General features: G+C 37.7%; 1 protein-coding gene across 1 annotated transcript; it reads left to right on the top strand.

Annotated features, from left to right (window-relative positions):
* The first annotated feature begins 15,444 nt into the window (after positions 1-15,444).
* Positions 15,445-16,203, top strand: LOC141612665 (auxin-binding protein ABP19a-like). Its single transcript, XM_074431472.1, has one exon. The coding sequence runs from the start codon at positions 15,457-15,459 to the stop codon at positions 16,093-16,095; it is 639 nt and encodes a 212-aa protein (XP_074287573.1). The 5' UTR covers positions 15,445-15,456; the 3' UTR covers positions 16,096-16,203.
* Positions 16,204-17,403: the final 1,200 nt, after the last annotated feature.

Below are 17,403 nucleotides of genomic sequence, written 5' to 3'. Positions count from 1 at the left end.
GTTTGCCAAGATGCAAGAGCATAGTGACATTCAAATAGGCCAGGGGCCGTTTATTTAGTGCCACAAGAGCGACACGTGGGTTTACGCGAGGCGCGTTTACATTCTATCCTAGGCATAGTACCGTTTCAGTTGGTCGAGATTTGTGGGGTTTGAAAACTCATTTCCATCCAGTCTCCGTGATTCTAACCGCACCCCCGGGAGTATGGATTTGACTAGATATGGTCCGGCCCAATTAGGTTTGAATTTCCTCTCGGTCGACGGTAAAAGAGCTCTAACCGATTTGAGAACTAAATCTCCTTCTTTGATGTTTCTTGGCCTAACTCTTTTGTTGAAAGCTCGTTTGATACGTGCTTGATATGTTTGGACATTATGTAAGGCACGTAGCCTACGCTCATCCAAGAGGATGAGTTCTTCGTATCTATCCCTTTTCCAATCGGCTTCCGGGATTTGACTTTCTAGTAGAATACGCAAGGATGGTATTTCTAGCTCAACTGGTTGTACGGCTTCCATGCCGTAGGTCAAATAGAAAGGAGTAGCCCCAGGTGGGTGTCCTGATCGATGTACGATACCCCCACAAAGCGAAGGGTATTTTGCTTGGCCAATCTCTATAATTGTCAGTCATTTTCTTGAGGATCGTGACGACATTTTTGTTAGCCGCCTCTACCGCGCCGTTAGTCTGCGGTCGATAGGGCGAGGAATGATGATGCTTGATCTTGTACTTGGCTAGCAATTGTTCGGTTTCGGCTTGGAAGTGGGACCCATTATCGCTGATGATCTCATGCGGGCAACCATACCGACAGATGATGTTGTTTTGTATGAACTTTGCCACATTTTTAGTCAGTAAGAGCGGTGTAAGAAGCCGCTTCTACCCACTTGGTGAAGTAGTCAATCGCTACTAGGATAAAACAGTGACCTCCTGTTCCGGCTGGGGTTATTTTCCCAATTATATCAATTCCCCATGCGGAGAATGGCCAAGGAGATGTCATTGTATAGAGCAACGAAGGAGGGACGTGTTATGCGTTCCCGAAGATTTGACAGTTGTGGCAATGCCTCACATATTTGATGCAATCGGATTCCATTGTGGTCCAATAGTACCCTAGACGTGTTATTTTCTTTGCCATCATAGGTCCACTCATGTGAGGACCGCATTCTCCGTCGTGGACTTCTTCCATTACTTTTCGTGCCTGTGAATGATCAAGGCAACGTAGGACTACACCAAGAGGTGTTCTTTTGTACAATTCTCCTTGCATTAGGATGTATTGGGAAGCTAGTAGGCGTATAGCTCGTTGTCCCCTTTTGTCCATTTCGGCGGATAGGCACTGCTTGTTAAGCTTGAAGTTTAGGATTGCTTGGAACCGGGGTTCTTGTGCGATTTCTTCTTCATCGGTAATCGATGGACATACGCCGCTCCGACCGTCGTTCGATACACAAAGGCATTTCCATCATGTAATCCGGCATGTTTATCAAAGATGCAAGTTTCGCAAGAGCGTCTGCAAATTGATTTTCCTCTCGAGGTAGGTGTAAGTAGGTTACATGATCAAAGAATTGAGCCACTTGGTCTATCCTGGCCTGATAGGGTGCAAGGCTTTCACTTCGGATTTTCCAGGATCCCGTAATTTGGTTGATGATCAGTGACGAATCCCCATGCACTCGTAGGTTTTTGATACCTAAGCTAACTGCCGCTTGTAGTCCAATGAGACAAGCTTCATACTCTGCAGCGTTGTTTGTCACCTCGAAGTCGAGTTTGACAAAGAATCGGTGTATGCTCACCTTCGGGAGAAATGAGCAACACTCCTATCCCAAATCCTCTTAGGTTTGATGCTCCATCAAAGTATAGATCCCAAGAGTCTACATCTGTTTGAAGTATATCCTCGTCTGGAAATGACCAAGTATCTATGGTTTGTGCGTCGTTGATGGGATTTTCTGCGAAGAATTCGGCGACGGCGCGACCCTTTATTACTTTCAGTGGCACGTATTTGAGGTCAAATTCGGAGAGCATCATGGTCCATCTTGCCAGACGTCCGTTGAGAACGGGTTTCTCGAAGAGGTATTTGACTGGATCCATTTTGGAGAATATCTTGACAGAGTAGCTAAGCATGTAATGACGTAGCTTCTTTGTTGCCCACACAAGAGCGAGGCATGTCTTTTCGAGTTGTGAATATTTGCACTCATATTCCAAGAACTTCTTACTTAGATAGTAAATAGCTCTTTCTTCACTTCCTACAGTTTGAGCTAGCATAGCACCCATGGCAGTTTCAGTTACTGTGAGATATAAACCAAGAGGTTGATCTCGTTGTGGTGGCATGAGCACTGGTGGTTTAGCCAATATCTCCTTGATTCTGTCGAATGCCTTTTGACAGTCGTCGTCCCACATGGTGTGATCTGTTTTCTTGAGCTTCTTGAAGATAGGCTCGCAAATCATCGTAAGTTTCGATATGAATCGACTTATGTATTGCACTTTTCCCAGGAATCCTCTGACTTCTTTTTCTGTTTGAGGTTGTGGCATTTCGATCAGAGCTTTGATTTTGGAAGGATCTATTTCTATGCCTCGTTGGCTAACGACGTACCCTAGGAGTTTGCCAGATGTCACCCCGAATGTGCACTTTTGAGGGTTGAGTCTCATATTGTACTTCCGTAGCCTTGCGAAAAACTTGGGAAGGTTCGCAATATGTCCCTCTCTTTCCTTGGATTTGACAATCATGTCGTCTACATATACCTCGACTTCTTTATGCATCATGTCATGTAGAAGTGTAGTCGCGGTGCGTTGGTATGTAGCTCGGCGTTGATCAATCCGAACGGCATTCTCAGATAGCAATAGGTTCCCCATTGGGTGACGAACGCGGTTTTATGCATGTCTTCCATGGCCATTTTGATTTGGTTGTAACCCGCATATCCATCCATGAAGGATAGTAATGCATGGTCTGCAGTATTGTCTACCAATATGTCGATGTGAGGTAGAGGGAAGTCGTCTTTTGGGCTTGCTTTGTTCAAATCCCTAAAGTCAACACAAACTCGGATTCTCCCATCCTTTTTGGGCACGGGTACTATGTTAGCTACCCAGTCAGAATACTCGGAAACTTTGATGAACCCGGCTTTGAATTGTTTGTCAACTTCTTCCTTAATCTTTAGAGCCCACTCTGTTCTCATTCGTCGAAGCTTCGCTTTCACGGTTTGAAACCTGGCTTAATCGGGATTCTATGTTCGGCGATATCCCCGTCGATCCCTGGCATGTCTTTGTAGGACCAAGCGAAAACGTCTTTGAATTCATTTAGGAGATCTATGAAATCGGTTCTTTCGGTTGAGCTCAAGGTAGTCCCTATCCTAAGTTCTTTGGGTTCTAGTTCGCCTCCCACGTTGATGGGTTCGGTGTCCTCAATTACAGGTCCCCCTTCCCCTTCCCCTTCCTGTAGTATTTCTTTGGCTACGTAAGGAGGTATTTCGGTCAAGTCCGGGTCTTGGTCATCCTCGGTATCATCATAAACAAATTGCACTCAAGATAACGCAAAGAGTAAGCGAGAACTGATTTATTCATATTAAGATTTGAGTAAAGTTGAAACAAAGAAGCCAACTGATCCAAGGATAGTGGCGGCAAAGGGACAGTAATTGGGGCATTTCCCGAACTACTGTGACTACTCGAAAATAAGCTAGGAGAAACGAGGGGAGTGGGGATGACGACAGGAGTAGACTCTCTAATGACTCCTCTAGACTCTGACTCTGATTCCGACTCCGACTCTGATTCGAATTCGTCGTCTTCTGGTTCTTCTTTGAACATCTCTCCTTCTCCAGTGGTGAGCTTGAAGAGTCTTCCTTGACTGTTGGTCCATTTGATTGATTTTCTCCACCCTTTCTGCTGCTTGGTGTCGATTTCTGTGATCAATGCGGTGGGGTTGAAGCGATCGTCTTGAAGTATCGTAGTAATGATCTCATCCTGCGCGGCCCTAACAAATCGGTCCTCTCCAAACAGGAGGCTAACAGCTTGTTCGTCTAAGCAAGGTGCTTGACGGGTTTTGACGGTAGGAACCGTTTCTGGAGGGATGAAGTAGCAATCGTGAAAGATCTCGATTCCGGCTAACTTCTTCTCGAGGTAATGCCAAGGTTCGGGAAATCCATGAAAGAGTCCCGAACTTCCTTCTTGAACGAAGTATCCATTCAAGGTAGGGAGATATGGCCTCATTTGGACTCCTACATACTTGCGGTTTTGGACTTGGGCGAGCATTTCGAGAACTTCTTCTGTTGTGGGTTTGTATCCTAGTCCAAGTGGTATTCTCGATGAGTTGCCTTTCTTGTATGGCGCGAAGGTGTTTTTCCGAACTGGGTTCAAAGGCATTCCAGGGAAGTATCCCTGGTTTTTGAGAATGTGGTTGACCACCAAGTTGGAGTAGGGATTATAGTATAAGGGTGCCAACTCACTTTCTATGACATTTACACTTTGGAAGCCCCCATGTTCGTATATGGGATCCGCAAGGACTTGATTATTTGATTGCTTCTCGATTATGGCCTTAATGGGTGACGAAGTGATTGTCACAACTTTGCCATTTAGTGGGATCTTGATCTTTTGATGAAGGGTGGATGTTACTGCTTTAGAAGCATGAATCCAAGGCCTTCCCAGAAGTATGTTGAATGAAGCTTCGATGTCCACTATTTGGAAGTTAACCTTTCGTTCGATTGGTCCCGTTGCTATGGTCAGGTTAGCAAGTCCTACCACTTTTCGTCGTGTACCGTCATATGCACGTACACCTTGATTTGTAGGAGTCCAGTCCGACTCTCTCATGCCTAGTTTGTGCGCTGTTTTGAGGGGTATGACGTTGACCGCGGAGCCATCATCTACCAAGGTCATTGGCACATTCTTCTTTAGACAGATGACGGTGATGTATAGAGCAAGGTTGTGGATCGGCGCCAAAAGGTGGCAAGTCTTCATCCGAAAAAGTAATGGGATTACTTAGTTTCGGGGATTCTTGGAAGACCAAGTTGACTACATCTTCGGGAGTAGAGTTATGTGCCACATTCAATTTGGCCAAAGCTTGCAAAGAAAAGCTTGGCGGTGTGGAAATGAGCTTGCCACTAGTTGCCGCCGACGAAAGATCAGCCTTGGTTTTTTGTAATTGCTTGAGCAAATGATCAGTAGGGTCATCTTCGTTGTCATTTGGTGTGATGACATTGGTGGGACCGTTTTGAGTAGTGCTTTGGTATGGACGACCCGAGCGAGTTAGGTGATCCACATCTTGGTCTTCGCCATTTTGGACTATTTCTTTGACTAAAGAGTTTTCAATGAGATACTCGTCTTCATCGTCATCGGCCCAAACTCCATTGATCGCGGCTAGTTCCCTCATCCTTATGATGTCACTTTCTAGTTGTATGATTTGATCGACTAGTTTATCGACCATGGTGATGACTTCTTGCATAGTAGCATTTTGAGAGAAGATCAATGGTACGCGTTCTTTAGGTGTTGCATTGGGATCGCGCAAGATCATTACCATGCTTTCTAATTCCCACACTTGTCTATCTACACTCCTTGCCCAGGCGATGAAGTCGGAAATGGTAGGGGAGATGGTGGAGTAGGGTCTTTCTTTCTCAATTGCATGGATTTCATCCTCGGCGGGAGAAATGAGATGTGAGCAATCTAAGGTAGATTCATCACTTGTAATCACTAGAACTCCAAGAGGATTAAAGAGTGTTATTAGGCTTACCTCCTGGTGGAATTGGAAGTCGACCATCTTCGATCATATCTTGAAGCACGTGTTTCAACTTGTAGCATTTTTCGGTGTCGTGCCCCTTACCCCTATGGTATTCACAGTAGGAATTTTCGTCCCAGAATTTGGACTTCCTTTCGGGCTCGGGAGTAGGTCCAATGGGTTGGAGTTTGCCTTGCTTCACTAGCCTTTTTAGAGCATTGGAGTATGTATCCCCAAGGTTTGTGAACTTCCTTGGTGGGCTAGTTTTCTTGGATGGTTCGAGAAGGTTAACTTCGTCGGTCTTGCTAGTAGAGCCGTATGAACGACTTGTGGACCCTTGATATCCTCGACCTACCGTTTTGGACAAGAGTCCTTTGCGGATGTCATCTTCAATTCGTGTCCCTAACACGGTTAAGTCTTTGAAAGTCTTGATGTTTTGATATCTCAAATGGTTGGCATATATGGGCTTGAGATTGTCCACGAATTTCTCCACAAGAGTGGCCTCATCCGGGCGTTCTACTAGTTGAGTACTAGTCTTCCTCCACCTACTTAGAAAGTCGGTGAATCCTTCTTTGTCATTCTGGGTAAGAACCTCTAGAGTGCGCATATTGACTTGGATCTCGGCATTATCCGCGTATTGTTTTGAGAATTCGATCGCAGCGTCCTCCCAAGTAGCGACCTTTTTGTGATCTAAAGTGTAGAACCATTGCTTTGGGATGGTGTCGAGAGATGAAGGAAAGATCCTTAAGAACATCTCGGGTTTGATGCCTTTGATAGACATGTAATCCTTGAAGGCACGGATATGGTTCAAAGGGTTCTCATGTCCCTTGAATTTAGGGATATCCGTCATGCTAAAGTTAGTGGGCAATTTGGAATTGACGGCTTCATACTTACGATTGTTCTCCCTGTAAATGTCATCTCCTTTAAGGTACATCAATTGCTCCTCTAGGTATTAGAGCCTTTTCTCACCAAGGGTCGTCCCCATGAGAGGATTCTCATCCTTAGACTCGTCATCGGAAAATTGTAGTACTTCACCTTTAATGGGAGGCAACCTTCCCTCTACGTCAAAGATACGGCCTTCGATGAGCTCGAGGCGGTCATAGGTTTGGTTTTGGGTAACTTGCATTTGAGGGCTAGCGCGCTAGGATTCGATCATTACTTTCTTGAATTTGCTGGAGGTTCGTATCATCACTTGACCCAGGCATCTTGAAAACTGAGTAAGAGATCGGCGACGAATCAAAACACAATCGACCATTCTATCACACTTGCTAAAAGAGGAAAATTTTGACTCGTGAAGTGGGTGTGTGCCACTTGTATTGAGTGAGTTTTGAAGAAAGACAAGGTCTTTGAAAATGTGTGTCCTAGCCAACTGTAGTGTAGTTGTAGGAGTGGACTCGAAGTGAGGTTTTGAAATGGGCTTGTGGCCCGAATTTTGACATGACAAACGGACAGAGTTTTGACCGGATTTTGCGCTAATTGAAGGCCTTTATTTCGAAATTCTTGATTTGAAATTGGGTTTTGATTTTTGAAAATTTGTCATAGTTTGGTTTAGAGATGGTGATCATGTAGAGTTTTACACATTTATACAAGCATTATAACGGGATCTTTGAGTGCTTTTAGAAGGGTTTTGGTTTAAAGGGTAGGTTGCCATACCGAACCATCAAACCCGAAGTCTTGGGAGAGGCTCGTGCCAAACAAGAGTAAGGCCGATTCCTAGTCCATTTCCTCAAGTAGTGAAGGCCCTTGATACAAACAAGAGTAAGCACCATGGTATGGATGACGTCAACCGCTATCCATCCTTAGGCCCAAATAAGAATTAGGACCGTTTAGACGGGACGATTGGTCGAATAGGTTGGGTTGGGCCTAGGAAGGCCGAATTAAACGGTCTAGGAAGACCGAGTTATGAAAACCGACAATTGTCTTGCACAAATTTATTCCCTAACCTTGTTCAAGTTTCACCCTAGCTACACGTAAGTGTATACTCCCCAGCGGAGTCGCCAAACTGTGGACAGCGGGCCGCCCACGGGGGCGCTTGGGAGTGAAGGGGCTCGAAAACAAGCGTTTGCATTTTGTATGGAGTCGCCACCAATTTTTGTGGGAAATTGGAACCGTTCGAATACCTCGTGTCATGTCAAGACACAAAGTAGTGACATGAACACTAAGCAATCGTTACCCTTAGCATTCTATGTCTAGAATGACTCTCGCGGATGCCAATGAACACGGGTGCTCACGGAGATCTGGAGTAAGGGGTGAGGGTACGTATTAGGAAGCTCTTTTGATCGAACACCTAATCCCGCCCGCCTCGATAGCGGCCTCTACTAATGATCAGGGAAATTATTCGTACTTGATATATCGTCGGCTATATGCATGCAATGCAACATCCAATAAATTAATCCTAACATGTGAAATTAGCTAAGTCGGTTAACAATTAATTAGCAAACAATTAGGGTCGAAGTAGGATTTAAGGTTGAATTACATGTGGAAGCATACAAAACAATGAAATAAATAAAATAAATTACAATAATGGAAATTACATTAATTACATTGGATTAGGCGGTTTATGTCGAAAATACCTTTAAAACGGATAATTTGATAAAAAGGAACAAAAGAATAAAATAACAAATTAACGAACAGGAATTAGCGATATTACGAATATTAGTTAATTGATACGTAAACTAATTAATCTAGGTCAAGGCGAAAAAGGAGTTCGGGACGAAGTCGTCCCGAACAGCGCAAGAGCATCGCGCCCTTTGGAAGAGGCGCAGCAGTTGCTGCGTCTGTTCCAAGGACGAACTCTGACTGTGAAGCCGGAACTGCAATTGTTAACGTTAATTGGTGAATTTAATGGATTGATTTAATTATTTACTCGGATGAAAGTGATTTACAGATTATTTAACATATGATTGAGTCATAAAAACAATAAACATGGATGAAACGGAGACAAAGACAGATTAAACATGTGAAGGGTCGATGTTAATGAACGAACCAAACAAGCGAATAATTAACTAAACATGATGAATTGATGGCGGATTAACAATGAACATGATGAAAAATATATCAACAATGAATCCCAGAAACTCAACATGAACGAATTGAATCCCTAGAACTCGAATTGAATATTAGTGACGAAAACCCGCAAATATGAATTACTTGGGATTCAAGTCAGATTAGATGAATTAAACATGTGAATGAATGATGAAATATATGATATAATATACATGCTAATTATTATGATTTTATGACGGAGAATTAACAGACGAACAAACAAAACAAATAAATTTGATACGAATTGCAGAGGACGGAGGAAGAAGAAAAGAAGCGAGAATCTGCGGCGGCCCTCACAAAGAGGCGCAGCAGTGCCGCGCTTCTTTGAAGAGGCGGCATTCTTTGCGTCTTTTTCTCGATTGTCTGTCTCATCGGAAATCCGCAAAACAGGTTTTGAAGACGGTTTTTAGAAATCGGTTTTAATGAGGTACTTCCGACATAAACCTTACAATTGTTATACAGTAATTGAATGCAATAAACAAAAGGAATTATACACCCTCAGACTTACATGTTGACGGAACGAGAAGAACTAAGAAGATCGATTAGTGAATGCTCGACGCGAATGCAAGGAAAGAGTGCCCTCGTAAGAGGAAAACGATTGATTAATTAAAGTTGATTAAGTGTAGTTGGTCAAATTGGTCGGTCATGCAACGGAGAGGCTGGTACCCGGAAAGATCCGAGCTTACGTGGTCGGAAGTCCAAGCACGTAGGCGCCAATTAGTAAGAACAAAGTCTAGGATGCAAAGGGAGAAGAGAAGGGCGGACACTCGCGTGAGAAATATGAGGAGCGAAAGCTCCTATTTATACTAATCACGTGAAGGAATAGGGTTTCGGAGACTCTTTGGAAGTGAATCTCGGAAAGATATAAAAAAGAGATACGTAAATCATGCAAAGAAGGGCCTGGGAAGAGGCGCAGCAGCCACTGCGTCTCTTGGAAGAGGCGCAAAGACTGCTGCGTCTATTCCCGGAGGTTTCCTCCGCTAAGAAAGAATCTCCGCGTTTAAGTTATGGTAGGATTTGATTTATTCGATTATCTTTTAAATATTACGGGATATTATTTGCCAAAAGATAAAATTTGATGAATATGGAATAGAAATATCCGGAACATTCCGAACATTCCGACTCGGATTTAACAAAAATATCGAAAAAAATGGAGACGGTTTTTGACCCGACTCAATGTACTCTAATTATCGCCCAAAACGACCGTATCGAGACGTAGATGACAACTAAGAGGTTGACATTTATATTTGAGCAATCACTTGACGATAATCTTACGAACTGTCACTAATCGTTCCGCGAATCAAACATGCGGCCCAATCATCACTGGGTGGTTTGCGAGGGGTGCAGAAACGAGGTGTCTACACAATCGTCACATAAAACATAACTATATTTCGACAATCGACACGGATAAATGTCTGTCACATATTTCAATGCTTTCACGATATAGAAGATAAATTGCACTATGCACTTTTTTTTAACCGGGGAAGTAGTGATTGACTCCCATAGCTTTGTGCAATTGTGAAATTACCCCCCACAACTTTCAATTGGAGTAATTTGGCCCCATAACTTACATAATAAGTGAAATTAAACCTCTTAATCAAAATCTCATGAGAAATTCAATTTATCATATCAAAAAAAGTAAAAATGATTATGTTTTTATGAAAAATACAAAAAAAAAAGTTTACAAAAAAATAAATAAAAAAATAGCATATATTAGATAGAAAAAATTAAAACAATTTTACAAAAATCAAAAAATTTATTATTTTTATATAAAGTATATATTTTTCAACTATTTTTTACAATTTTTGTAAGAAAAGTTCAATTGCAAAATATTTTTTCACCTTTTTTTTTTTACATACGTATGTAATTCGGTATGATTTTTGTTAAAAAAAACAATTAACAATTTTATATGATTTTTTTTGAAATGTTGAAAAATAGAAAATTTTGAATATTTTTTTGCCCTTTTATTATATTTTTTGTCATGAAAATATTTTATTCCGACTTCTGATTTTAACACAACTACCAAACAAAATATTTTGCAATTGAATTTTTTTTACAAAAATCGTAAACAAAAGTTGAAAAATCTGACTTTATATAAAATAAAATTGTTTGATTTTTGTAAAGTATTTAAATTTTTTTTTTATCTAATTATGCCTTTTTAATTTATTTTTGTAAACTTTTATTTTGTATTTTTCATAAAAACATTAACCATTTTTACTTTTTTTATATCATAAATTGAATTTCTCATAAGATTTTGATAAAGGGGGTTTAATTTCACTTATTATGTAAGTTATGGGGCCAAATCACTCTAATTGAAAGTTATAGGGGTTAATTTCACAATTGTTCAAAGTTATGTGGGTCAATCACCACTTTCCCGTTTTTTTAACTAATAAGTTTGCAGATTGGGTTACTAATATTAAGAGCGGTACAAATTATAAGTTAATTACAAGCCCATCGCACTTCATTATTTAAAAATGAAGATGATGTGAATTTGGTAGAAAAGACAATTTTTAGGCATTTCTTGAGCACCAAGGAGAATCTTGCCATAAGATAACAAAGATGACCTAAAGTTTGTTGTTTCTTTGTATCACAAATCATCCTTGATTCACAAGTAATTATGTTTTTATTAATTTTAGACTACACAACTGTTTAGACTATTCCTTGTATACGATAAGGACCTCTTCATTAATAATTGGAGCAAGAGATGCATGATTGCATGGTCCAAATACTTTTTTTTGTTATCGTCAAAAGAGGAGGCTTAGACTTTAGAGCTACATTTTTTAAAAAGAAAATAGGGATAGGGAAGTCTCATAAATCATTTGTCACTTATTAGCACCATGATGTTTTTTCTAAAAAATAAAATAAATATATACGGGCCTATTAGAAGAGGCGTTCGTCCTCGATGAAAAATGAGAACTTTAAACATTTAAGGTAAATAATTTCGTATTTTTTTCCGAGTTTATTACCTTAGGACATCATCATTCGTGTACGCTGAATCACCTTCATTTAATAAAGTATTAGTTTAGGACCCGTGCAAAATTGTACGACTATATATAGATAAAATATAAAAATAAGTTTTTAAATTTGTTATACTTGAAAACATTGTATATTAATGATTAATAGCTACCCGTCTTATTGTGAAGACATGCTCAAACTTCTGTCATATATTATGCGTATACTCGTGTTTCATAATTTTGATTTGAGCATTTACAAATCATAATCTTTACCCTGTGTGTCATAACATATTTATAATTTCAAATGCATGTAAGTTCATCTATAAATGATACGTATTGAAATATTTATACATAACTAAAGATGAAAATAGGGAAATTCTACAAACCATAATCCTTACTCTATGTGTCATACATATAATCAGGGACGAAGCTAGACCAATATAATGACCTTGGGCGATTTTATCAATGTCTATACTCATTTATCATAAACCATACACCATTATTATTTAATATTTTCTATATTTTTCACAGCCTCCATCTCAAATGTTTGTTTACATTTATATTTTTTTTGTGAAAAGAATTTCTAATGAAAAGTAAAAAAATGATTAAAATGGAAAGAGTATGATTTTTAGATTATTATATTTATCATACAAGTAAATACTTAGATTATATCGGCTACATATTTTTTTTCTTCACATTTACTCCAACATTGTAACAATGATTTAGGTGAATGAAAAATTCATAAACAAATACTTAAGCCTCGAATTAAATGATTATATAATAATTTATTTAAGGCGAAGCGACTAAATTAAAGTCTTACACTTATTTACTGAACAACGACCACTCCCAATTCGCAATGATGAAAATGATTCCCTAAATAGTGGTGAAGAAGTGGAGTGTACATAAAACCAAAAAAAAAAGCCCAAAAATACATAAAATGTGTACTTCCTAGGTTGAACGTGTGATGTCAAGATCACTAGCAAAATTTTACTAGACCACCAGAGTTACCACTTTGCCAATTGCAGAATAATGACTAAATATCTACTTGCATATTACTTATTCTTGAATAGCTAGCCCGGGTCATGGCTCCTTCGGCCCGGGCCTAGCTTCGTCTCTGTACGTATTGAAATGTTACATTTAAAAAAGATAGCCATGATTATATTGAAAGGCAAATTCTCATTTAAGACGGGTATATACCAATGTGGAAGGAAAGAAGAATACATTGAGAAAACAAAAAATTTGTCTTATATGGCCATATGGGATGATATGACCCGTTTTATTATTAAGACAGATATTTCCGCCATAAAGAAGACTAACTGTATTTGAAGTCAATGAGACTGGGCAAAACTAAATAAAATTTTGGCCAGTAACTTATCTTATCAATGGGAAAATAGATCTTAAGAGTAAGAATGAGAAGATAAATTAAAATAGGCAAACTCATATCTTGAGAGTCGCAGCATAAAGATGTCATCAAAACTCATTCATTTGATAATCATCATTCATTTGATAATGTACTCCCTCCCATCAAAACCAAAGGTAACACTTCAATATAATACTCATCACATATATTGGAGAAGTGTTACCTTTGATTTGAATGGAAGAGAGTATTTAAAAATAAAAAAAAATTATTAACAGAGTTGATAATAAAATACCTTGAGCATATGAAAGTAAAGAAGGATAAAAATTGACAAAAAAATTGATAATAGATGCGGAGTATGAAGCAATCAATCAATACTATATATATTATATAGTTTTAGTTGAAATATAAATTTAGAACACACCAGAATTTGGTGATTTTCCTTAAAATAAACATGCTTCACTTATGGTATTAGTTAGTATAAAAATGTTAATTATCTATATCTAAACTATAAAAGAATAACCATATAACATCATACTTGACACATGTCAACTCCTCATTAATTTTTTTCCCGCTCACTTCACACAACCCTAAAACATATATTATTATTATTATTATTATTATTATTATTATTATTATTACTACTACTACTACTACTACTTGCCAAGAGAGAACATTGATAAAAAAAAATTATAGTCTAAAATACAAGGTAAAATAATAACATTTTTCCGCTTTATATGCATTTGTTTGTTCATACATTATACAACGATTACATTACGATAACAAATAAATCATATATTATATCTTTTTTTTCTAACCATTTATTTCCATATTATCGATCATAATTCTTATCACTTTCATCTCCACTATCACTCTCAACAATGGATCCATTACCTCGCCAAATGTTTTTGACTATGTTGTTTCGTACCTAATACATGGCCTTATTCCGTCTTTTATCAAACATGCCCAAATCTATTGTGACGCTGAAATTATTAATGAGAGGAGTGATTTTTTTTAAAATAATAATGTATGTATCGAATAATTAATGTCAAATATTTTTGTATCGGTCTTTAAAAATAATACTCCGTATATAGCTTTTCTGAACTCAACTTATAGGATCTCGAATCAATCGAACTTATAGGATCTCGAATCAATTTATTGGATCTCAATCGAATCAACTTATAGGATCTCGAATCAATCAACTTATTGGATCTCGAATCAACTTATAGGATCTCGAATCAATCAACTTATTGGATCTCGAATCGAACTTATAGGATCTCGAATCGAATCAACTTATAGGATCCAGTGAATCAAATTAAGTGACTTTAAGTCCAAAATAACAGGGCCTTAGTATCTGTTTGGAGTTTTTTTTTTTTTTTTTTTTTTTTTTTTTTTTTTTGTCAATTTTGCTTTGTGCATTTGATGATATCAAATTTGTGTTGACTTATGGCCTAACATACCTTTATACCATTGCAGGTTCCACAAGTTTCTGATTACTACCGAGTAAGGACTCTTTCATTCCAAAGCTTCTTCAACAAGGCACCAGATGTAGCAACCTGTTTTTCATGACGTAATAATTTGCGATTATGTGACAAATATTTAGGACTTCTATAGAAGTGTTTATATATTATCAATCGAAGACATTCAATTTGCTTGCTTTGCTGTAAATGATTGATCCTGCAATCCTTTCTCAATATAAGACACTTATAGAAGAGTTTATATATTACCTATATATGCCTGTGCAATTTTGCACGGATCTAAGCTAGTGACACAATATTTTAATCCCCTAATGTGAACTCATAATTTAGCATACGAATTATTCTCATTCAACATATTATTTAATTATGGTCATGACTCATGAGATTACTCTCATTCTCATTCAAGATAGAACTATTCAATAAGAGACTTGTTATTAACAATTAAAAATTAGAATTAGTCGAAAGGTGACATCCTGAAACTGTGCTATGCTCAATATACAATTGTTCATGTAATTTTCCAGTAGACGGCTAATTCTTATTTAATATGAATATCCAACTACGAAATCAAAGGCTAATTCAAACAAAAGCTAATGCATATTCAACAAAATTCTATATATAAGGTGACATCCTGATTAACAAAAACCAGAGCCAAACACAATTACTCACAAACACCCACAATATAGTAATTCCTATAATCGAAATTTTCGCATACAAAAAACATATACTCCCTCCTATTTCCTATGTTGTTCCCTTTTCTTTTTTCCTCAAGAATTAAGACAATCAATTTGGTCCACACATTACACATGACCCCACTTGTAGTTGATTTTTAACCACACAAACTTGTCCAAAAAAGGAAAGAGAGAATAACAATGAAATTGGATGTAAAGGGAAAGGAGAACAACATAGGAAATTGGAGGGAGTATTATATTTTTATCCAAATTTCGACCTATATGGAAATATCAAGAAATGTGTTTCTATTGTCACTCCTAGCCCTATTTACCCTATCATCTGCCACTGTCGTTGATTTCTGCGTAGCAGATCTTAAATACCCGGTGGGGCCAGCTGGATATCCATGTAAGAATCCGGCTAATTTAACTGTCGACGACTTTGTATACTCTGGCTTAGCTGTGGCCGGAGATACATCCACCAGCATATTTAAAGTCGCTGTGGCAGGTGCGTTTGATATAACATTCCCTGCTTTAAATGGATTGGGCCTTTCGATGGCCCGACTTGACATTGGTGTGGGTGGAGTCGTCCCGATCCACACCCACAGGGTTTCGGAGTTGATTTTGGTAATTGATGGTCCAATTATTGCCGGGTTTATTGATGGAAATGGTATCGCGTACTATAAAAAGTTAAACAAGGGTGACATTATGATATTTCCCCAAAGTATGTTGCATTTTCAAGTGAATGTAGGTGACAAACCTGCTCTTGCATTTGTTAGTTTGAACAGTGCAAACCCTGGTTTCCAAACTACAAGCCAAGCTTTGTTTGCAAATGATTTGCCAAGTGAATTTGTTGAGAAACTCACTTTATTAGATGCTGCAGAAGTCAAGAGGATGAAAGAATTATTTGGTGGCACTAATTGATCAAATTACTCCTGGTATATTTATTGAAGATGTGTTATTGTCCATTTATTAAGCTACTTATTGTGTAAAAATAAAGGCATCTATTGACGGTTTAATCTTTGTTTTCCATTATTTAATATATGATATGGATATGAATTTATTTGATAGTGTTCTTTCTTTCAAGTTTGCTTTATCATTCTTGTTTTAAGTTGAAGTGTACCCTAAAGACCCAGAGTGACTCTTGATACCATTCAATAAGGTCATCCACCATCCATGAGATTCGAGTAGGGGTGCGGGTACTTACTCAGACTCTTTAATCGAACACCTAATCTCGTCCGCTAATAAGCGCACTCTCTTAATCATTTGTGAGTTAAATTATATTACGAAATTGTCAATATATAATGCATGTTATGCAACAACTGTTTTAAGTTCTAACATGTGAGAATTAATTAGCTCGATTTATTTACAAAAGCTAAGCGTTTAATTGAATATTAACTATTGATTAATAGTTAATGCACATAAAACAAGTTGTAGATAATTTTAAAAGTTTTTTTTTTCAATTTAATAGTATTTATTTTCACCATAAAATGCATCTACACCAAAATGGTGGAAGTTCCATCCGGTAATTCTATTCACTATATAATCGTATACTCCCTCCATTCAACTCCACTTTGCAAGTATTTATTTTTCGTCCATTCAACTCCACTTTACATGTTTCCTTATTTATCTAAGAAAATGACCATTCTATCCTTATTGAAAATTTATATTTATAAAAATGTCATCTAAACCCCACATTAATCCACCATAAACCCCACCTTTATAGTTTTTAAATATTTTTAACCTCTCCATTCTCTTTCTATATGTACTTTTAATAGTTTTTTTTAATCCGTTCCTTAATACTCGTATAAAAAGCAAACTTGCAAAGTGGAGTTGAATGGAGGGAGTATTACATTAATTTTTTTTAATGCTAATCATTATATCAATGTTCCTAAAAAAATACCCGTGCAATTTTGCACGGGTTTAAAATTAATGTAGTCTACCATGAAATTTTCTAATATTCGGAATGATATTAGACTGTTTTAGTTAATTTTATATTTATGTTTCTTGGATTGTGTTGAAATCCTTTTAAATTTTGACAATTGTTTTCGATGTTTTAACACTGAATTCATGTATTTTTTTCACGGATTTAAAACATGTGTAAGTTTCAAACCCTTATAATTTTTGCACGTATTTTAACCTATTATCATTATAAAATAAATAGAGTATAAAATATTCATGTATTTTGGTTAACATTTTTTAAATGTTAATCATTATATCAATGTTCTTAAC

This window comes from Silene latifolia, chromosome 11, assembly GCF_048544455.1.
Source record: "Silene latifolia isolate original U9 population chromosome 11, ASM4854445v1, whole genome shotgun sequence".
NCBI lineage: Eukaryota > Viridiplantae > Streptophyta > Magnoliopsida > Caryophyllales > Caryophyllaceae > Silene > Silene latifolia.
The sequence above is the reverse complement of the archived record's forward strand: the minus strand, read 5'-3'. Positions and strand labels throughout refer to the sequence as shown.